This window comes from Neovison vison, chromosome 13 (genome assembly GCF_020171115.1).
Source record: "Neovison vison isolate M4711 chromosome 13, ASM_NN_V1, whole genome shotgun sequence".
NCBI lineage: Eukaryota > Metazoa > Chordata > Mammalia > Carnivora > Mustelidae > Neogale > Neogale vison.
Window position 1 is genome coordinate 107618350 of NC_058103.1, and position 24382 is coordinate 107642731.

General features: G+C 37.3%; 1 protein-coding gene across 1 annotated transcript in view; it reads left to right on the forward strand.

The window, feature by feature from the left end:
• Nucleotides 1–24382, forward strand: part of ADAM10 (ADAM metallopeptidase domain 10) — a 133810-nt gene that overhangs the window by 104196 nt on the left and 5232 nt on the right. Inside the window, exons 10-14 of the mRNA XM_044230393.1 lie at nucleotides 8176–8359; nucleotides 12718–12868; nucleotides 13715–13898; nucleotides 15232–15340; nucleotides 16053–16273. Of these exons, the coding sequence (XP_044086328.1) occupies nucleotides 8176–8359; nucleotides 12718–12868; nucleotides 13715–13898; nucleotides 15232–15340; nucleotides 16053–16273 (849 nt within the window). The remainder of the gene's footprint in view (nucleotides 1–8175; nucleotides 8360–12717; nucleotides 12869–13714; nucleotides 13899–15231; nucleotides 15341–16052; nucleotides 16274–24382) is intronic.

Here is a 24382-nt window from a genome sequence, read left to right on the forward strand (position 1 = left end):
CTTGACACTACTCAAAGGGAGGAAGATAGACTATTTGCAAGTCAAATAAGAAAAGTAAGCATAACAATGCAGGAGTCTATGAAGGCAAGGAATTTTGTCTGTTTCATTCACTTCTCTGTCTGCTGGTCCTAGAACAGTGCCCATGAGAAGGGGGAGGGGCAGAGACAAAGGGAGAGAATCTTTTTTTTTTTAAAAGATTTTGTTTATTTATTTGACAGAGAGAGATCACAAGTAAGCAGAGAGGCAGGCAGAGAGAGAGGAAGGGAAGCAGGCTCCCTGCTGAGCAGAGAGCCCGACGCGGGACTCGATCCCAGGACCCTGAGATCATGACCTGAGCCGAAGGCAGTGTCTTAACACACTGAGCCACCCAGGTGCCCCAAAGGGAGAGAATCTTAGACAGGCTCCACCCACAGTATGGACTTGGGACTCGAGCTCACGACCCCAAGGTGGTGACCTGCGCTGAAATGAAGAATGGTTTGATCAACCAACTGAGCCACTCAGGCTCCCCTCACTTTTCATTGTTTAAAGTACATTTTGAGGGGTGCCTGGGTGGCTCAGTGGGTTAAAGCCTCTGCCTTCGGCTCAGGTCATGATCTTGGGGTCCTGGGTTCAAGCCCCACATTGGGCTCTCTGCTTAGCGGGGAGCCTGCTTCCCCCTCTCTCTGCCTGCCTCTCTGCCTACTTGTGATCTCTCACTCTGTCAAATAAATAAATAAAACCTTTAAAAAAAAAAAAAAGGACATTTTGAACGTTAGCAAACTGTGGAGTGTTTGGGTTTTTTTTTTGGTTTTGGGGTTTTTTTTTTGTTTTGTTTTTTGGGGTTTTTTTTGCTTGGTTTCTGTTAAAGCATTGTTGGAGTTTGTTAGATTTGTCTTTCTCTATTGTGGATTGATATTTTAAATTTTTTCAGTGTGAACATATACAAAAGTAGAGAAAAATAGTGCAATAAATTCTTACATACCCATTATCTAGAACAGGGGTCAGTAAACTTTTTCTATAAAGACTGTGCTAGTAAACATGCTAGATTTGGAGGGTAACATTTGGCCTCTGTTGCATATTTTTCTTTGTTGTATTTACAATCCTTTAAACATGGAAAACCATTCTTAGCTTGGGCCATATAAAAATGGGCTGTGGGCTCTGGTTTGCCGACTTTTTATTCAGATTCAACAGTGACCAAGATGTTGCCATACCTCCTTTCTCTGTGTTTCTTTCTTTCTGTAAGGGATTAGAAGCAAATTTACTCATCCTTAACATATTTCAGTATACATCCTTAAAAAATTAGACATTTTCTTATGTAACTGTTATGATACCTGACAAAATTAACAATTCCTTGGTGTCATTTAGTACTCAGTCCATTGTATTGATTTTCAAGTGACCTAAAGATTAATGCACACAGAAATACAAAATACTGAAAGATAGTCTTATGATTTGGTAGGGCTTATTAAATAATGAATTTGGAAAAATTTCATTTTACAACTATGTAAATTCATTTTACTTGTACCATATCACTTGTAAAATTGGAAATTTTCTTGAGTTTAGAAGAAAATTATATAGTTGGAGCTTAAAATCCTCAAATGCACTTCTCTAATTTTCTCCTAGTTTGTAAAATGGAAGTGCCATCTCACTAAATAACAAATCTTTCTTCTTCTAAATCCCTATCAGAAATTGAAGATTATTAATACTCTTAGATAAACTATTTAAAATGTGTTTAATTTCTCTGCCTCTTGACTGCTTTTGTTCTCGAGCTTGATACATTTTTTTTTTTTTCTCGTTAGAGGTTCAAAACTTTGAAAGCAGTTTCTCTTTGCAGGAAATATGTGATCTGCTTTATTTATTTATTTGAGAGAGAGTGAGCATGAACAAAGGGTAGGGAGAAGTAGACTCCCTGCCAAGCCTGATGTGGGGCTTGATCCCAGGACCCAAGGTTCATGACCTAAGCCAAAGGCAGAGGCTTAATTGACTGAGCCACCCAGGCATCCCACACTGTGTGATCTGTTCTTAAGAGAGTAATTGAAATTGTAGAGATGAGCAGAGAACTATTGCTTATGGTTAATTTTTTTTTTTTCAAGAGCAAGCAAATGTTCTCTTTTCTCTCTCAGTCCCCTTGATTCCAACCCTTACCCGGGGTGTTGTAGTACTCTTCAGCTACTCCTCTGTCATTTAGGCTAAGGCCGTCCCAATTTTTTCCTTTAATTTACATTTTATTTATTTTTCTAAATTAACATATAATGTAGTATTGGTTTCAGAGGTACAGATTTGTGATTCATCAGTCTTATGTAATACCCAGTGCTTATTATATCATGTGCTCTCCTTAGTGTCCATCACCCAGGTACCCCATTCCTTCACCCCCCTCCCCTTCAGCAGCCCTCTGTTTGTTTCCTGTGATTAAGAGTCTCATATGGTTTGTCTCCCTCTCTGATTTCATCTTGTTTCATTTTTTCCTCTCTTTCCATATGATCCTGTGTTTTATTTCTTAAATTCCACATATGCATGAGATCATATGATTATTGTCCTTCTTGATTGACTTATATCACTTAGCTTAATACCCTCTAGTTCCATCATGTCATTGCAAATGGCAAGATTTCATTTTTCTGATTGCTAAGTTGTATTCCATTTGTGTGTGTGTGTGTGTGTACATATATACATCTATACATACATATATATACATATACACATTTTCTTTATCCATTCTTCTGTTGATGGACATCTGGGGTCTGGGCTCTTTCCATAGTTTGACTGTTGTGGACATTGCTGCTATAAACATTGGGGTGCAGGTGCCCCTTTGTATCACTATGTTTGTGTCTTTGGGGTAAATACCCAGTAGTGCAATTGCTGGGTTATAGGGTAGCTCCATTTTCAACTTTTTTGAGGAACTTCCATAATGCTTTCCAAGTGGCTGTAGCAGCTTGCATTCCTGCCAGTAGCGTAGGAGGGGTCCCCTTTTTCCGCATCCTAATCAACATTGGTTATTTCCTGACTTGTTAATTTTAGCCATTCTGACTGGTGTGAGGTGCTCTCTCATTGTGGTTTTGATTTGTATTTCCCTGATGCTGAGTGATGTAGGGCCTCCCGTATTTTAATGTGCTTGTAAATTACCAAGGATCTTGAAATACAGATTCCATGGGGAGGGGGGACAAGTTTCTGAATTTTTTTTTTGGTAGGCTTCAGCGTGAGGCTTGAGCTCACGACCCTGAGATCAAGACCTGAGCTGAGATCAAGAGTCAGATGCTTGACCAGCTAAGCCACCCATGCACCCCAGTTTTTACATTCCCAGGTGTTGCTGTAGCTGCCCCTGCTATGTAGACCACACTTGGAGTAGGGAATCTAATTTGTTCTCTTTTTATTTCCTGTCTAATCTATTCCTTTTCCAACTGCCAGAAATTTTTTTAATATAATAATTTTATATTACTTATGGCTTTTTGTTTAATGATAAATTGGTTCACATTCTTTGCTTACCCTGTTGTGTTTTCCTCTCATACCAGACTACTTTTAAAGACTCTGCCATGCTCAATCACACCCCATTCCCTTGCATGTTATTCACACTACCATGCATGTGTTTCGTTTCCGTAGTGTAGTGGTTATCACGTTCGCCTCACACACTACCATGCATATACACAGTGGTGCTTACTATTAAATTACTTTTAAATTTACTAAGAGCAGCCAGGACTATAAATTCCTGAGCCCATCTCCCTTGACATCTTTATCTGAAATCTGTCTTTATCTTGCCTGTTGTACATCTGTACTATGTCAGTGTTACTTTCTCTCTTAATGGTTCACACTATCGCTAGTGTTTATTTATCCTATCCCAAATCTTTATTGTACACCTGTTGTTAGCCACTTTATAAGCTATGTCTTGGGAAGTTGAAATAATAAATGAGACAAGTGTCTGTCTTTTAGTATGAAAGTTATAATATGTGCTTGCTGTTACCAAATTAATCTTTGTCTAGGTTATAGTTCTGATTGTTTTGATCATGTCACTGCAGTTTACAACCTTATTTCCCATATCTGCTGGTATTGCTCATACAGTTTCCTTATCTTAGCATTTAGGGTTTTCCATCTTTTTTTTTTTTAAAGATTTTATTTATTTATTTGACAGAGATCACAAGTAGGCAGAGAGACAGGCAGAGAGAGAGGAGAAAGCAGGCTCCCCGCTGAGCAGAGAGCCCGATGTGGGGCTTGATCCCAGGATGCTGGGATCATGACTCTAGCCGAAGGCAGAGGCTTTAACCCACTGAGCCACCCAGGCGCCCCAGGGTTATCCATCTTTTGGGTTTAAGTATATTTCCAGTGTTAACTATCCCCTCCTATCAAATTAAGTTACTTATAGTCCTTTAAAATTTTCTTTTTTGCCAGGAAGCCAATTCCTTCTCATCTTTGCCTACTAAAATCTTGATCCATGTTACATAATGTAAATTGATAGAGCCCTTTTGTCATTCATTTGTCATTATGTATCAAGACCCTTAAAATGTTTGACCTCGTAACTCAGAAACTTTACGCTTGGGAATCCAACTTTATAAAAGAAAAAGGCAGAATCTGTCAAAGATTTATGTCCATTAAAGTATCTATTACAGTTTTATTTATTTATAGCAAAAAGTTTTAAGCAGCCTAAATGGCCCCGCAGTAGGAAAGTATCCTCGATTGCTCTGCAATCATTTAAAAAATCAGTGTTTGCCTTATTCAGTTAAGCTGAAAGAAACCATGTATATAACTGTACAAGTGGTATAATTCAAATTTTATATTAAAATATGATATAACTATGTACAAGTCAGGTAGGAAGTAGACCAAAATGTTAATAGTAGTTATTATGCATGGTTGAGTATGATTGAATTTATCTTCTAAATTTTCTAAAAGAGTATGTATTGTTTTTATAGTCAGAGAAAAATTTTTCTGTTTTCTTGTCAAATTTAGAGTTTCTTTGTGAAACCATTTGAACTGTCAGGACTTTTTGGGGATATAGTCAAGTAGCCTTTATATTCTGTCTTATATTTTGCTTACTTGTATGCTTGTTTATCCCCTGTTCTGAGTATGACAAATACGAATAGTTGGCATGCTTGTTTATAACCTCTTCTCCCTCCATGACCATTAATGATTATCTATTACAATATCCTCTGGGCTAGTAAAGTAATAACTGATCAGTGTTATCTCTTTGTTAGTTTATGTATGTATGCATGTGAGTAAGTAAGCATCCTAGTGTTTTGCCTAATGTGGGGCTTGAACTCATGACCCTGAGATCAAGAGTTACGTATTCTGTCACCTGAGCCAGTCAGGCCTCCCCAATTAGTGATATCTATAATAGATTTATGGGGCAGAGAGTCAGACTAGCCAGGGATATCAAAATATGCTATCTCTTTTAAATAGAATATAAGCCTTTAAGGGCTAGGAATGATGCTTAAACTCATCTTTATATTTTTATATTTTTAGTTCCTCATATATATTGGACACATTCTAATATTTATTGAATTGAAAATGTTTTGTGATAATATCAAGAGTTATACAGTATTGGGATTTTTTTCTTTTTCTAAAATTCTAACGCTGAGAATAAATCTAGTATCATACATTATCCTAAAGCAAATTGAATTCTATAGAATGAAAACATAAAGCAAGGTAGTATTAGAGAATAATCAAGAGTTGTTAAATGCTGAATCTAGGTTCAGGGGAACAGCAAGAGGTACCAGGGAGAATAAATGTGATAGGAGAGGTCTTACGTTTAATAGTTGCTTCCAGAGGCACCTGGCTGGCTCAGTTGGAAGCTAGTTGATCTTCTAGTTATGAGTTTGAGCCCCATGTTTGATGTCAATATTAGTTAAATTAAAAAAGAAAAAGAATAGAGTCTTTAAAAAAAGTTGTGTCAGATTAGGGAGTAGAAAATGAAAGTAATTTAGATGGGTTTTGAAAAGAAACATAATGCCTTTGGGCATTCTTTCTTTTCTGGAAGGTGGAATTGTTGGGTATTCAAATAACAGTTTCATTAAACAGAGCTTTTATTCTAGGATCCAAATATTTTCACCCTTTTTGGCAAGTTCTGAATTGTTGTTTGAGGAGCATTGTGAGGTTCATTTGTTTGTTTATTTGCTCGTTTTGAGATTTTATTTATTTATTTGACAGAAAGAGCGATCACAAGCAGGAGGGAACAGGAGAGGGAGAAACAAGCTCCCAGGGAGCCCTATTCTGGGGCTTGATCTCAGGATGCTTGTATCAAGACCTGAGCTGAAAGTAGCCACTTTATTGACTTGAGCCACCCAGGCGTCCCTGATTTGTTTTTTAAATATTTCCCAGGGGTGGAACGGAGGTGGGGGTGCCGATGCAATCTGGTAGTATTCCGTTAGTTGATCTCCATGCTGGTTACATACGTATATTTACTTTGAGAAAATTTATGGAGCTATAGTTTGGTACTTGGTACTTTCCAGTATGTATATGATACTTAAGTAATATTTGCCAACACCATAAACTTTCTCTGTACACACACACACACGTATGTCTGTTGTTTTACTCTTGCAAAGAGTGTTTTAGTTTTGCCACTTGGCTTTGCTTTTTCTTTCTTTCTTTTTTTAAAGATTTTATTTATTTATTTATTTGAGAGAGAGAGAGAGAGATCACAAGTAGGCAGAGAGGCAGGCAGAGGGAGAGGGAGGAGCAGGCTCCCCGCTGAGCAGAGAGCCCGGTATGGGGCTCCATCCCAGAACCCTGAGATCATGACCTGAGCTGAAGGCAGAGGCTAATTCACTAAGCCACCCAGGTGCCCCACCACTTGGCTTTTCTTGGTTGTCATTTAAAAATAGCATTTACTGGGGTGCCTGGGTGGCTCAAACAACTCTTGGTTTCAGCTCAGGTCATTATCTTGTAGTGTGGGATCAAGCCCCAAGTTCGGCTCTGTGTTCAGTGTGGAGTCTGCTATAGTCTCTCTCTCTCTCTCCCTTTATCTCAAATAAATAAATAAAATCTTTTTTAAAAATAGCATTTACTTAATCTTTCTTACCTACTAGTTAGTAAGTCAACTCTCTTAGATGCCTATCTTTTATGTACTTAGCTTCATGCCATTCTCTTTTGTTTCCCGTCTTTCCTCATCTTTTCTCTCTGAACTAATCATAGTAATTTAACATGTATATTAAAGAATATTTAGTCATTTTAAGTAGTTTGCATTCCTGTTGCTGGTTTTGAAAGTAGGTGCTTATTTTTTTCATTTTATTAAGTTTTAAATTTTAATTTCAGTGTAGTTAGCATACAGTGTTATATTAGTTTCAGGTATACAGTATAGTGATTCAACACTTTTGACTCAGTGCTCATCATAAGTGCATTCCTTTTTTTTTTTTTTTAAAGGTTTTATTTATTTATTTGACAGAGCGAGTGAGCACAGGCAGACACAGTGGCAGGCAGAGGCAGAGGGAGAAGCAGGCTCCCTGCTGAGCAAGGAGCCCGATGTGGGACTCCATCCCAGGAGGCTGGGATCATGACCTGAGCTGAAGGCAGCTGCTTAACCAACTGAGCCATCTAGGCGTCCCCATAAGTGCATTCCTTAATCCCATCACCTATTTCTCCCTCTCTGGTAACCATCAGTTTGTTCTTTAGTTAAAAGACTATTTCCTGGCGTCTCTCCCTCTCCTTTTCCTTTGTTCATTTGTTTTGTTTCTTAAATTCCACGTATGAGTGAAACTGTATGGTATTTGCCTTTATCTGACTGACTTATTTCACATACATTATTCTCTTTGCTCAATCCATGTTGTTGCAAATGGCAAGATTTCATTTTTTTTTTATGGCTAAATAATAGTCCATTGTATATATGTACTACATCTTCCTTATCCATTCATCAGTCAGTAGGCTCTTGGCCTTTTCCCATAATTTGGCTATTGTAAATAATGCTGCAATAAACATAGGAGTGCATGGCGAGCTTATTTTTGACAGATTTTATGATGGTTTATCCTCCATTCTACTCCCCCTTTACAGAGCTGTACATTGTTGTGGGTAGACCTTCCCTCATTATTCCTCCCCTTCTAAGACAGTGGCTCCTAAAAGAGCAAATTGTTTTCCTTCTCACAGTCTAAAACAATTGTAGGATCTTTTTTAGGGAAGAGTCCACAAGCTTCCATTGTTCTTCTGGTGAGAAAATTACATTTAATCAGATGACCTGAAAACCTTATTTTACTTCCTGTTTATGTAACTCTATATTCTGTTTGGCAGCATGATTCTGGAACAGAGTGCACTCCAGGAGAGTCTAAGAATTTAGGACAGAAAGAAAATGGCAATTACATCATGTATGCAAGAGCAACATCCGGGGACAAACTTAACAACAATAAATTCTCACTCTGTAGTATTAGAAATATAAGCCAAGTTCTTGAGAAGAAGAGAAACAACTGTTTTGTTGGTATGTATGTTTTCCCAACATGTATTTGCAAACATTCAGAAAACTTGAAACACCCATGTCCTTACCACCTCTATTTTATTACTATTAAAAACTTTGCTGTATTTACTTTACAACTTATTTATTAACTTACCCATCCCTCAATTCCATGTTTTTTTGTAGCAATTTAAAATGGATTGCAGACATCAGTATACTTCACCCTTAAACACTTCAGCCTGTGTAACTAAAGGTCAATATTGTTTGTGGGTTTTTTTTTTTAAATATAAGTGAAATGTTGCACAGGAAGTCCACTCTTAGTGAGCTTTGACAAACGCATTTACCTGTATGACCTAAGCACCTATCAAAATACAGAATATTTCTGTCACCCCACAAAGTTCTTTCATTTCTTTTCATAGCCCGTTTCTGCCCCCAACAATTCTCAGAGACAACCATTATTCTGATTTATTTCATTGTAGAGAAATTTTGTTTGTTTTACTTCATATAAGTGGAATCATATGGTTTATATTCTTTTGTGGAGGGCTGCTTTCACTCAGCATATTTTGAGATTCATCAGTAGCGTTTTGTTTTGTTTTATTGCTGAGTAGTTAATATTGCTTGCATTGTCTGAATATATCACACTTTGTTCATCCATTCTCCTATTGTTGAGCACCTGAACACCTGGGCTTTTTGGGTTTTGGCTATTGTGAATAAAGCTGCTGTGAAATTCTTTTTTGCCTTATGCTAAAGAAAAAAAGATATAAAATATGTATAATATAAATAAGAATAAAAATTAAAAATATACAAAATTTGTATGTAAGCTAATTTTAAGTTAAAAATTCAGTGATATTAAGTACATTTATAGTGATGTGCAGCCATCACCACTACCCATTTCCAAACTTTTTCATCTCTCCAGATAAAATTCTATAATCATTAAAAGCAGTAACTCCTGCTTCCCTCTCTCCTGACTGGGTAACCTGTAATCTGTTTTCTGTCTCTATGAATTTGCCTGTTCTGGGCCCCTCATACAGATGGGATTGTACGATATTTGGCCTTCCATGTCTAGCTTAGTTCCCTTAGCATAAACTTTCAAGATTGATTCAAATTATAGTTTGTATTAGAATGCCATTCTTTTTATGGCTGAATAATATTCCATTGTATGGATAATACCACATTTTGTTTATTCATCTGTTATTCCTCTCTTGCGGCATTTAATATGTTCTAAGTATGTTCTAAATATTCTACCTTATCCTGTTTCACAATGTTATTAAGTTAGTTGAGGGCAAACACACCTACCTCCCTCCTGCTATCCCCTCACCAATGCCCTACTAAACCATTCTTCATTTCTAAAATTTTGTCACTCCAAATGTTATATAAATGGAATCATACATTATGTAACCTTTGAGATTGCCTTTTTGCACTCAGGAAAATTCCCTGAAGATTCATTCAAATTGTTACCTTTATCAGGAGTTTGTTTTTATTGCTGAGGAGTATCCCATGGTGTGTCTGTACCACAATTTGTTTACAGTTGTAGCACAGGCTACAAGGGAACACAGCTCAAACACACAAACCCATCACAAGGCGTATCTGAGTCCAAACTATTCTAGAAAGACGAGCTTTATATTTACGAAGTTCATTCACCTGCTAAAGGCTATCTGGGCTATTTTCAGTTGCTGGCTATTATGAATAAAGCAGCTATAAACATTTGTGTATAGGCTTTTTATGCAAACATAAGTTTTCATTTCTCTGGGATAAATGCCCCCTAGTCCAGTTGATGGATCATATAATAATTGTTTGCTCATATTTCTGCAGAACTGTCAAAGTGTTTTCTGCAGCAGCTGTATTATTTTAGGGTCCCATCAGCAGTTTATAAGTGATCTAATTTCTCTGCATCTTTGTCACCTTTTGGCATTTTTATTGTTTTTATTTTATCTATTCTGATAGGTGTAAAGTGATATTTTATTGTGGTTTTAATTTGCATTTTTCTCATGACTAAAAATGTTCATCTTTTCATGTGCTTTATTTGCCATCTGTTTATCTTCTTTGGTGAAATGTCCATGTTTCTTGGCCATTTCTCATTGGATTTTCTTTTTCTGTTGAGTTTCGAGAGTTCTTTACATAACCTGCGTACTAGTCATTTGTCAAATATTGATCTGTACATATTTTTCTTCCAGTTTGTAGCTTTTCATTTTATCCTCTTCACAGAATCTTTCCCAGAGTAAAGAATAAATTTTTGTTTAGGCTCAAGTTTTAATTTTTACTTAATATTGATTGGCTTTTTCTTTTAAGGCCTTCTATTTGTTTTAAAAGGGCAAATTCAAATTACATGGATGGTATCGTTTTTGTTACTGATGTTGTTCTTATCACTGGTAGGTTTTCTAAGACATGTAAAAGTGCTACATAGTTTCTTTATTTGTAAACTGGATTTTCACAGTAAACTTTCTGATTGAAGTTGTCTTTTATAAATGAGCATATTGTAGGTATTCTGTAAGAAAATTTGTTTCTTAAATTATAGTGAGATATGTGTCTATTATAATTTTTGCATTTAAACAGCATTTTTTCCATGTGTCCTAGCTTACTTGAAAAAATATTTCTGTATGAAATAAAAACCAGTGTGTAGTAAATATTGCCTCAGAGGTTTTCTGACTTTATCATTTTTCCTTTTCTCCTAAATTACATGTCCTGTGAATTCTGAAATGATGATTACGAGACTTAAGAACAAAGTCATTATTACTCACTTAGAATATATGTCTATGTTCATGCTTCTAGTTTTAGAGAACAGAATAGATGGTACAAAATGAAAGAGAGGGAGAGATCTTCAGTTAGCTCTAAGATTTCCTTTAATATTTGATGTGGTTAAGGATAAGAATGAATTTTTTAAATATAAAGCTCGTCTTTCTAGAATAGTTTGGATTCAGATATGCTTTGTGTTAAGTTCAGGTTTTCCCTTATATTTACTCAGTTCTCAATTTTAAGAGAGCTAGAGTTTTAAGTTTTAATTTTAAGAGTGCTAGAACAGTTTCTCACATCATTTTGATGTAGCAGAAAGAAAAGAGCACCAGATTTTAGATCCTGGAAATCTAGGTTTGGTCTCTGATTTGCCTGTACTGCGGCATATAGTTTCTGGCAAGTCACAGACTGTCTGGAAGTTAGTTTTCTTTTCTAAAAAGTGAAGACATTTGATTCTTGTCATTTCCCTGCAGATACTAAAGTTCTTTGATCTCATCTTACAAGGAGTAGCATTCCTCTACAGATGTTAAAGCCCACTGATAAAATTCGAGAACTTTAAGAGAGCCTACAAGTTTTTCTAAAATTATTCACTGTGCTTAGACCAGTCTGTCTAACGTTAATGAGCCAAGATTTGACCCAATACTGTTAGCCTTTTGGGAATACAAAAAAAAAAAAAAAAAAAAAAATAGAAATAATATGTAGTTCTTCCCTTAGAGAGCTTGGGTCTAGCTGAGGAACAAATTAATGTATATTTATAAAAAATATTTGTTGGATATAATCAGCTAAACACAATATGCCAATTCTGTAAGACAAAATGACCCAATTACCTTAACAAATAAATAGTGTAAAAGTAAAAAGAGAGGAGGGAGTCTCATATATTAAAAGAACACATACCAACCAAAAGCAACCATGGGGTTGAGGATCCTTATGTGGAACTTGGTTCAAACAAACCAGGTGTAAAAAGACAGTTGAGGAAATTGAACATGGATTGGCTATTAGATGCTGTTAAAGCATATTATTAATTTTGTTAGATGTGATAATGCTATTATGGTTAGATTTAAAAAAGAAAAAAACTGCTGTCTTTTAGATTCGTCCTGGAGTATTTACAAGAATAAATGAATATGTTGGGTGGAATTGTTTATAGCATATTGTTGCTAGTTGTTAAAGCCAAGTGATTGGTACATGGGAGTTCACTGTACTTCTACTACTTCTGTGTATATTTGAAATTTTCTGTTAACAAAGAAAGTTTAATTTTTTTCCTGGTTGATGAAGCACTAACTTAGTTCATATTTGCGTAATGTGAACAGTACAATCATTGTTCAGTAAAGCTCAGTGTAGCCTAAATAGAATGTTACCACTTCCGGAAGGGACTTTAGAGGGAACCATAATGTCAAATCTCTTCACCGTACAGATTAAGAAGCTGAGGCCCCCCCAAAAGGGAAGTGACTTGCCCACGGCTACATTGCTAGTTATTGACTGAGGCACTGTTAGAATTGAATTTAGGTCTTCTACTGATTTCGAGATTCCTAGTTCTACTTTTTTGTATTCATCAAATTATCCTTTCTCCCTTTGTTATGAGGCTCCAAAGTTTGTGCATTTTAAATCAAATTATGTGCGCTGACAGTGTTTACTTTGTTTTTATTGATTTTCCTCAGAATCTGGCCAACCTATTTGTGGAAATGGGATGGTGGAGCAAGGTGAAGAATGTGACTGTGGCTATAGTGACCAGTGTAAAGATGAGTGCTGCTACGATGCAAACCAGCCAGAGGGGAAGAAATGCAAGCTGAAGCCTGGGAAGCAGTGCAGGTACCCTGCCTGTCCCGGGAGTGCTCACGCTGCCACCAGTCAGCCCCGGGCAGTTAGGACCCATTTAAAACTGACCTTAAGAGACACATAGGGTTTGGAAACTGTCTTTGTTTGCTGCTGTCTTGTATATTTTTCTGGAGTAGCTTTGATGAGTGCACTGTGGTTGGCAGATTGCGCTCCTTGTAATTGTAGCTTATGTGGTGGGTGTAAAAAACAGGCAAAAGACAGGACGCTCAATAAAATACACACTGTTCAGTTCCTAACTTAAAAATGTGACTTTCATCCGTATTTTTAGAGTTTTAACTTTAAATATTTAGGTAATACTGATTTTCATAGACTCTTGTAACTTAGTGTCATATAATTATTTCACTTGTCAAAATTACTTTGGTAATGGTAGATATAGGCAACAAAATATTGCCAGTGCACTTCTTTTTAAATGGTTGGTCTGTATATCCTAGTTTGATGTTAGCTTATAAATGTGAGAAAAATTGATGAATTGACTAATGTATGATGTTAACTGTGAAACACAGTGATAGCTCACCTAATATTAAATCTGTTTTCTATGATAGCCTTTCACTAAAGGCAAGTAGAATAAGAGTGTATTCAACACTCTTATTCTTATTCAGTTGATACTGGTCCTCTTTAGAAACAAGACAGTCACTCTTTTACATTTATAGAATGTTGAAATTTAGTAGCCTCTTAGTCCAAAATTTGAAGTTTTATACCAATAACATACTTACATAAAGATAAGACTTATGATTTAAAGATTAGGACCATATCTATGCATATCTTATTTCCTAATAAGCAAGTAATTCTCCTTAATCTAAACTTTACTGTTCATTCTAGCCCAAGTCAAGGTCCCTGTTGTACAGCACAGTGTGCATTCAAATCAAAAACTGAGAAGTGTCGGGATGATTCAGACTGTGCAAAAGAAGGAATATGTAATGGCATCACAGCTCTCTGCCCAGCCTCTGATCCTAAACCAAACTTTACGGACTGTAATAGGCATACACAAGTGTGCATTAATGGGGTAAGCATTTGCTTTATAACCTTTTCATTTAGTTTTATAAAACCTGCTTTTTCAGAATAATTGTTTGTTACTTAAAGCTGCAGCATTCTAGTAACTGATCCTGATCCCTGTTTTAATAATATCCCTTTCTGTTCCCTCATAAAGCCATGAATATACCGTGTGGTATAAGTGCCTGATGGCATTCGATTAGTTACTGACTAACCTTTCATCTTTCCACTGCATGTGTTTGATAGTCTCTAGAGAAAAAATAGTTGTATAGCTAGGCATATGACTTTGCACTGCTTTTGAGTTTTATAAATTAGTATTTTAACAGCCTACATAAAAGGACTCTTCTGGTCATTTTATCTGAATGTGAAGCCTTTAAAGCTTTCTTGGCTAGACATTCACTTTACGTGAGAAAAATTTAATTTTTCTCTTCTTATACAGGAGCCATAATAACCAATATAAAATTGATGCTCATCTAAACTCTTTCTCTGTTTTTGTTTTGTTCAGATTTTTTTTTGAGTTGCCATTTCTTTTTTTTTATTTTTAAAGATTTTTTATTTATTTATTTGTCAGAGAGAGAGGGAGAGAGAGCGAGCACAGGCAGACAGAGAGGCAGGCAGAGGCAGAGGGAGAAGCAGGCTCCCTGCCGAGCAAGGAGCCCGATGTGGGACTCGATCCCAGGATGCTGGGACCATGACCCGAGCCGAAGGCAGCTGCTTAACCAACTGAGCCACCCAGGTGTCCCTGAGTTGCCATTTCTTTAAAAGATTTGCTACTTTGGGGCTCCTGGGTGGCTCAGTGGGTTGAGGCCTCTGCCTTCAGCTCAGGTCATGATCCCAGGGTCCTGGAATTGGGCCCCATATCGGGCTCTCTGCTTGGTGGGGAGCCTGCTTCCTCCTCTCTCTCTCTCTGCCTGCCTCTCTGCCTACTTGTGATCCCTGTCAAATTAAAAAAAAAAAAAAATTGCTACCTTATTTGCACTTAATTGTTTTTTGGGTATGTTTATATGATCCACTTCTGATATTAATCTATACTTTTTTGTTCCCCCTGGTGTTTCTGCTTAATTATTTTTTTTTAAAGATTTTACTTATTTATTTGACAGAGATCACAAGTAGGCAGAAAGGCAGAGAAAGAGGAGGAAGCAGGCTCCCCGCTGAGCAGAGAGCCCGGGGCTCAATCCCAGGACCCTGGGATCATGACCTGAGCCGAAGGCAGAGGCTTTAACCCACTGAGCCACCCACGTGGCCCTCTACTTAAGTATTTTAGCATCAGAGGGGTATACCTGTCACTGTGAACAATAGGTTTGACTGTAGAGAGATTAATAACTGGTCTTTTATTTTTCTTGCAGCAATGTGCAGGTTCTATCTGTGAGAAGTATGGCCTGGAGGAGTGTACCTGTGCCAGCTCAGATGGCAAAGATGATAAGGAATTATGCCATGTCTGCTGTATGAAGAAGAGTAAGGCTTTTAAAAACACAAGACTATAAAATCTGTTTTAAAACCAATTTTTCTCCTTAATTTTTTTAAGTTAATTTGTGTATTTATTTATTATTATTTAGTAATCTAGACACAGTGTGGGGCTTGAACTCACAACCCCAGAAGATCAAAAGTTGCATGCTTCTTTGACTAAGCCAATCAGGCGCCTTTAAATTTTTTTTTTTTAAAGTAAACTCTACCCCAACGTGGGGCTTGAACTCACAACCCCAAGATCAAGAGTCTCATGCTGTATCAGCTGAGCCAACGAGGACTCATTTTCCTCTTAAGTTTTAAGCATTAAACATTGTTATCCAGTTTGGACAGGTCATTTCCACTGATACTGGTCCTCTTTGGAAAATTTTAAATGTAGTGTAGCATTTTGTTTCTAGTATTATGATCCCTACAGTGTTTTAAAAATGATAAACTAGACAAAAACCTGCCAGCTTTATGGCAATAATTAATATAAACACCGATAGCCATTGTAGATACAAAATCAGGTGTTGCTGGCTGGCTATTTGTTTATATTGTATGTTTAAGGCGAATTACCAATGGTGTTATCCAGCCTAACCCATGCAAGTCTATATAACATGTCATGGTAGTGATTTTAGGCAGTTTTTTTCCTCTCTTCCCTCTCCCCCCAGCTAGCCTGGTAGGAAATCTGATCTTCAACTTATATTTGGCGTTTCTTTTCCAGTGGACCCATCAACTTGTGCCAGTACAGGGTCTTCGCGGTGGAGCATGCACTTCGTTGGTCGAACGATCACCTTGCAACCTGGGTCCCCTTGCAATGATTTTAGAGGCTACTGTGATGTTTTCATGCGGTGCAGACTAGTAGATGCTGATGGTCCTCTAGCTAGGCTTAAAAAAGCAATTTTTAGTCCAGAGCTCTATGAAAATATTGCTGAATGGATTGTGGTAAGTATAGTTTTTATTTATAAAGAAAACTTATCTTAACTTTTTTTTTTTTTTGGGAATTTCACCTGGTCAGCAGTCACCAGAGAACAATCACTTCTTTCCTATTTATACTGGAATTAACTTTATAAGTTCAGTTATCCCTGTGTATTATTTTCTTTGTAAGTGGTCAGAAACCCCATATGTATATTATTCATAGAGTAGATGGTAGATGATGGGGAGTCCTTCTGTTTTACTCTGCTCCCTGGTCTTCTCCTGAGTGGGTTACTTCCTCTTCTGGTCCATATTATTAGGGCATTTTCCTCTAGTTGTTCTAGAAAGGCTTGTTTGCTTTTTATGTTTCTCCCTTGTCTCAATATGACAGATAGCCAGCTGCAGCTTCTACTTTGCTGAAATAGAAATTGGTGATTTTTCTGCAGGTTTTTTCTGTTTCAGTATAATTCCTTGGTTTTTATCTTGTCAGTGATCAGAAATGTTGAACAGCTAAGATCTGATATAGAGCGTTTTGCAGATTTGTTAATGATTATGGATGTTCATCTGGCATAAATCCATTGAACTATATTATTTTTAAGCCCACATTTCTCCAAGCTGTACAGATGTTGAATTACCTGAAATTTTCTTAAAAGATTGCTGAGAATGACTATCTGAAGTCACTTAAATATTCATGTTTCTAAGTGATTACATTAAAATATCAGTAGGAAATTTGCAAGTGTATATTTGAACGTGTGCTATATGTGAATTGAATGAGTTTGCTTTGGAAATTGACTTAGAACTTAGGTCCTCCTCCCTTCCCCCATTCCCAAATTGTTTCTTACATTTTTTGTGTGTGTTCAGGACTGAAGATGCCTTAAAGGCACAAAAAAAGTCATCTGTGGTTTTTCATCCTTTTCGGTACTCTTGTAATAACATTTGTAATATACAAACTTTGAAATTATCTCCAGTATTAAAATGGTGTTTATTGGGATGCCTGGGTGGCTCAGTCGGTTAAGCCCCCTGACTCTTGATTTCGTCATGATCTCAGGGAGGTGAGATTGAGCCCCACGTGGGTTCTGCACTCAGCAGAGAGCCTGCTTTTCTCCTCCCTCTGCCCCCCCGTCACACATGCACACACTTGAACGCACTCTCTCAGATAAATAAATAATAAAAAATGATGCTTGTTAAACATATGAAGAATAATACTCCACTTGTTAGAGTGTAGGATTTTTAGATTATATCATGATTATGAGGTAGAAGGATCACTGAACCTGGATTTAGGAAGCCTCGGATTTATTTACTTGATTTTGGAGAATACTTTTAATTTTCTTTTCCTTTTTTTTTTTTTTTAAGCGCTTTGCCCAAAGTGGGGCTTGAATTCATGACCCTAAATCAAGAGTTTGCATTCTCTACCTATTGAACCAGCCAGATGGCTCTAAGAGACCTAGGTTTTAAACCAAAACTGGGTCAATTGACTTAACTTAGGTCTCCTTAAAACATGATATGTTACTCATTTTCTTACTCCTGTGCTTGGTGCATAATAGGTATTCAAAAAAATATCCATTAAGGGGCGCCTGGGTGGCTCAGTGGGTTAGGCCGCTGCCTTCGGCTCAGGTCATGGTCCCGGGGTCCTGGGATCGAGCCCCGCATCGGGCTCTCTGCTGAGCAGGGAGCCTGCTTCCCCATCTCTCTCTGCCTCTCTGCCTACTTGTGATCTCTGTCTGTTAAATTTAAAAAAAAAAAAAATTAAAAAAAAAATATCCATTAAGCTGAAAGGTGCCTTTGGCACTGTGGCAAAGATGAAAGAGTATAGGCTTGGGAATTGTGCAAGGATTTATATCATCCTCTGGCATTTGTCAGATATGTGACTTTAAGTAGCTTACCTTTCTTGGTCCTTTACTTCCTTCTTTTTAATTCCGACCCAGCCCCCCCCCATTATCTCTGATAAGAGTAAGTTGAGATCTGGTATACTTGTCAACTACAGAAGACAATATTTGAAAAAGTAATCTGATAATGGAGATCTCAGAGGTATGTTCTATTTGAGTGTATGTTGTGCCAGATATTTTAGGTTTTCAAGGTAGTGAATCATATCTAAAAATAATATTTTTTTACTTTTCTCCATTCTCTCTAATTTTGATTCCTTTATTTAGCATATCAAAAGCTCCTTCATTCCTATTTCAAAAATATTTAATGGAAATGATTTTTTTTAAAGTATTACTTTTTTTTTTCCAGTTTTTTTTTCTTTTTAAGTGGGCTCCATGCCCAGCATGAGGCCCAACACAGGGTTTGAACTAACAACCCTGAGATCAAGACTTGAAATCAAGAGTCAAATGTTTAACTAACTGAGCCACCCAGATGTCCCTAAAAGCATTTTTAAAACGTTTTTTCATATTTAGATTTGAGGATTTAGTGAAATGCTTCTTAAAATGAATTGGCAATATGAAGTCTTTTCTTGTGTTTTGAAACTGATTAAGCAGGCACTTTTGGTTTTATACAAGTTTGCTTTAAGTGAGTGTAGAATGCTTTCATTTTATATCACTGTTGACATTCCCATGCCACTCTTTCAGATAGCATGGTCCATAATGCTTGGAGAGAACCACAAGACTGTTGCTGCATTTGTGGGCATTCCCAGGCCGAACAGTTAAGATAACAAAAATCCAGTTTCTTAGAAGTTATTTGTCTGATTTGTGTTCTGTGCAGAGTTCACTTGCATAGCAGAGTTTATTTTGTTACATGAATGCTTCATGCTCTGGTTTTTCATCATGTCAGGAAAGTGTCCTTCTAGTTAATAAGCTAGATTATTAGGATGCTTTGGTCTAAGATGATGTGAAAGGAAGGAGGGTTAGTTTCACTGACTTTCCTTTCTAGTAGGGCCAGTGGCTTTTATCTCCTTTCTGTAGCATACCCTGGCACCTTTACTCCTCAGATTGTGTAGAGTAAGAAGAATCTGAACAGTTTAATACTTTTCAGGGCATGAGTTACTGACTGCTGCTGGTATCACGGAAATGATGTAAGAAAACTTCTACTTTTTTTTTCTGGGAAAAAATGGTAGTATTTTGAATGTATATACATATATATGTATATTTAAAGATTTTATTTATTTATTTGACAGATAGATTTTTATTTTTTTATTTATTTGACAGATAGAGACCAGAAGTGGGCAGAGAGGCAGGCAGGGAGAGAGAGAGGGGAAAGCTCTCCTGCGAGCAGAGAGCCTGATGTGGGGCTCGATCCCAGAACCCTGAGATCATGATCTGAGCCGAAGGCAGAGTCCCTAACCTACTGAGCCACCCAGGCACCCCTTTTGAATGTATTTTTAAAAAATATGTTTGCTATATTTGTATCTGGCAAAGAGATAACGATAAACATCCTTTGGATTTATTAAGGAGTCGCCTAGTCCTTAAAAAGTTTGAAAGCGATTACCAAGAAATCTATAGAGACCTTGCATCCTTATCTCCTTTTTTTAAAAACAGGGTTGAGGGCTTTGTTAGTTCTTTTTCACTTTCTTCCATAGTTACTGATGTGTTCACATCTTCTATATCTTTTGTATTAGATTTGACATTGTAGAAAACCATCTTTGACTTTGATTTTTTTTTCAAATTTATCATTGTATTTCTCCATCTTTTTGAAGTTTACTTACATATTTGAGAAAGAGACAAAGCATGATTGGGGGAAGGGGCAGAGGGAGGGAGAGAATCTCAAGCAGATTCCACACAAAGTGCTGAGCCCGACTGGGGGAGGGGGTGAGTGGGGGGCTTGATCTCACTATCTGAGATCATGATATGAGCTGAAATAAAAAGTGGACATTTAACTGACTAAGGCACCCAGCTGCCCCCTTCATCTTTTTTTAAAAGTAATTTCCTGTTATTTTGTTACTTTTTTCTTTTTGTTTAGATTTACCAGTTTTTCTTTTTTTATTATTATTTTGATAAGAATCAATTGTATTTCTCATTTTTAAATTAATTTCTTCTCTCATATTTTGTTGTAACTTTATGAACCTCAGTATTAAGTATCTGTTCTTCTTTATGAAAGATTGAAGCAAGTGTTTCCTGAGTGCTTCATAGAACACTAGATGTATGGGTTTGGTAGTCAAATGAATCTGGAAAACATTATATACTGTAGTCCTCTCTTAGATACTTATGAGAATATTGTGGGAAGTCCTACAGTAAAAAATCCTTGAATTTCATTTTCCAAACTTACCTGACACTAGAAATCTTTATTCATGTAAGGCTTATTAAACCCTAAATATCGGGACGCCTGGGTGGCTCAGTTGGTTGGATGACTACCTTCGGCTCAGGTCATGATCCCGGGGTACTGAGATCAAGTCCTGCATCAGGCTCTCTGCTCAGTGGGGAGCTTGCTTCCCCCTCTCTCTATCTCTGCCTACCTCTCTGCCTACTTGTGATCTCTGTCTGTCAAATAAATAAAATCTTAAAAAAAAACAACCAGTAATTCTTATTCTTGGTTGTTCATTAATTAGGGCTTAGACTAATTAATTCAGAATCTCATGGGATGGCGCTTAAGTATCTGGGTCTTTTAAAAGCTCCTCAGCTATTTCTGGTGGGCATCCAGGGCTGAGAACCAACCATTTATCTAGAACCAGGGGTCAGCAGAATGGCTTATGAGCGAAATCTAGCCCACTGCCTGTTTTTGTGTGGCTCACAAGCTAAAAATGTTTTCAAGTAGTTGAAGAAATCAAAAGATATTACTGAAATAACATTCCTTTGAAAATTATATCAGTTCAGATTTCAGTGTCCATAAATAATGATTTATTGGAGCATGGCCACACCCATCCATTTACATATTGTCTGTGGCTGCTTTTGTACTTTGAGTAGTTGCAACAGAGACTGGCTCCCCAAATCTAAAATATCTATCTGGCCTTTTAGAGGAAACCTTTTCCAAACCATAATCTAGAGCATTGGATTTCAAAGTGTGGTCCCCTGACCAGCAGTGTCAGTGTTATCTGGGAACTTGCTAGAAAGGCAGATTATTGGGCCTCATCGTTGAGCCACTGAGACAGTAGGTGATGGTGCATGCTCAAGTTTGGAAACCATTTTTTTAGTCTCTGCAATGTAATGACTCATTTTTTAAAAGGCTTATGACATAATTTTCTACTCTGTCATCCTCACATGTTAAAATGGAGGGTGGATGTGGACCTTCATTGCGTGGTAGAATAGGCCACATAGCTATCATTTGTGAAACCTGAACACCAAAGATGCAGTATTGTCATAGGGCTTAGCATATGGTAGGGATTCAATATATATTTGCTAGATGAATGTAGCAGATTTCTTAAATGTCATAATGTATATGGAAAAGAATAAAAATTGTGCATATTATCTTAACTTTGAAACTATAATATCTTCAGGTTTCTCTCAACGGTATTTTATCCTGCTTGCTCAGGCTGTGATTAAAGTAACTAAGAGATTAGGAGTCAGTTGCTTTCTGCTTGGCAGACTGGTGTGAGGGGTGGCACGTGGGGGTGTTGCAGGATGGAAGAACATTTAGTCAAAGTCTAGATACCAGTATATTCTGAAGGATAGAAGGGGAGCCTTTTGTCCCTGTAGGGTGGCAAAACCAGCATCACCACAAGGAGCTGTGGGCCCAAAAAGGCTTTGTGAGCCACAGGAGGTCTAGAGTCATTTACGGAGAGTGAGTTACCAAACTCTGGAACATTCACTGAAATGATTATCTGGTTGAGTTTTTCTGGAGATTTTTAAAAGATTTTATTTATTTATTTTAGAGAAAGAATGTGTGCATGCTCAAGTGCATGCTCACGCACAAGAAGGGGAGAGGGACAGAGGGAGAGTGAGGCAGAGAAGTGGGCTCTGCACTGAGTGCAGGGCCTGCCACGGGGCTCCATCCCAGGACACCAAGATCATGACCTGAGCTGAAACCAAGAGTCAGGTGTTCAACCCACTGAGCCACCCAGGTGCCCCGTGGGGATGTTGAAAATAAAGTAAAGACTATCCTGTGTCTGGAGAGACTTGAGTGTATGTGTTGCTCCTTCCTCCTCAACAGTTTTCTTTTGGTGATACCTGTTTTATCATTTTATAATCCTATAGGTCCCTTTTGTTTATTTAGATTATTAAATAAAAAACAATTATAATTAGTACATAATATATTAGACTGGTAAATTTTGACCTTTTAATTTTTAATTTTTACCTTTTTTTTTCTACTTTGTGTTCTTTTGGCCATGTAAATGACTCTGTTGAATAACGTCTATCTGTTTCCTTTGTAGAATTATTTTCTTAGACTTGATTTAGTGCTTGGTAACTGCAAAGTTATGTTTTAACCTTTTGGTTATCTTCTCTTTGTCTCTTAAATTTCACTCAACACCCTTGTATCTATAAAAGGCGAGAGTTCACGCATAATTTACACTCATTAAATGTTTGTTGAGTAAGTGATGGCTCTCCTTTCTTTGATATTCTAACAGGTGGACAAATTGTGGTCTTTTCTTTACAGATGACACATATTTTTCATTTGTTAGCCTGGTTTGGTATTCTTTCCTCTAATTTTATAGTATGTATAATTTCACATTTAACCAATTCTACGATAATTCTCTTTTAAAGGGAACATTAAAAATACCCTTGACCGGGGCACCTGGGTGGCTCGGTTGGTTAAGCAGCTGCCTTTGGCTCAGGTCATGGTCCCGGTGTCTCGGGATCGAGTCCTCACATCAGGCTCCCAGCTCCATGGGGAGTCTGCTTCTCCCTCTGACCTTCTCGCCTCTCATGCTCTCTCTCACTGTTTCTCTCTCAGATAAATAAATAAAAATCTTAAAAAAAAAAAAAAACCCTCAACCAAAGGTGGCCTTATTTATTTACTACGCTCTCAAATACACCATTGTTTTGTTTGTTTAGTTTTTCTTGCTGTATTCTCACCACTGTGATGTTTCGTTTCCCCACACACTAAACTCAGAGGAGCTGCTGTCGTCACTAAAACATCTCAGGCTGTGGGCTTTTGAGAACGTAGTTAATTACCTGGAAAAATTTGGAGGAAGTCCAAGAAAACTGCTAAAAGGAACTGGAAGTCCATTAGGAACTGGATGCCATATTTTAGTGAATTTATTGATCTCAAGTGGACCTTCAACTTTTGACTTTTGTTTTCTACAGTTACAACCATAACTAAACCCAGGCTTGCTTTCTTCTCTGCTTCTGTTCTTTTCATACTACTTGCATCTTGTATTTAAGATGTCTTAGGTACTAAAAAACTAGTATCAGAGATATCAAAAACACTATTTTTTATATCCTGTCTCTGTTGTGAGAGCCTTGTCACATTATTTGTGTGGGCAATCTAGAAATAACAAATGAGCTGTTTAGAAGTGTTTATAAGAGTCGGTGTTTGCCGTAGTGACTCACTGGTAATAACTAGTCCAACAGGTACTTTTTTGTGGGACAGGTACTAAGTTTGTAGCATATAGATTCAGGCAGCCTGTAGTCCCATCTGGATTTGAGAGGACAAGCACAGAGAAACATATTTTCATTCCTGCCTGGTGTTTTCATAGAAAATAGGGAAGACCTATTTAGGGAATACCTCTTTAAGGAGGTGATACCAAAACTAAATTCTTTTTTTTTTTTTTTTTGTCAGAGAGAGTGAGCACAGGCAGACAGAGTGGCAGGCAGAGGCAGAGGGAGAAGCAGGCTTCCTGCTGAGCAAGGAGCCTGATGTGGGATTCGATCCCAGGACACCGGGATCATGACCTGAGCCGAAGGCAGCTGCTTAACCAACTGAGCCACCCAGGCGTCCCCCAAAACTAAATTCTTAAGGACTAGTAGAAGTAGAGCGTACAGATGGATGTTTTACGAATAGGGAGGATCTAAAAAGTCACGTATTTTTTTTTTAATTAAAAAGTCTTGTTTTTACTTTTTTTCTTTTTGTAAGTGTGATTATTCTTTTTTTAATTGGCAAAGTAATGCATTGAAAAATAAGCCACCTTTTCCCCCTGAAGCCCAGTCTTCTCAAGATGATTTTTTTGTATATTCTTTAGAAACCATGTATACTATTACATTATACTATTACATTATACCATTTATTTATTTATTTATTGAGAGAAAGAGAGCATGAGCGGGTGGGGAGGGGCAGAGAGAGGGAATCTTAAGCAGACTTCACACCCACTGTAGAACCTGACATGACACTCGA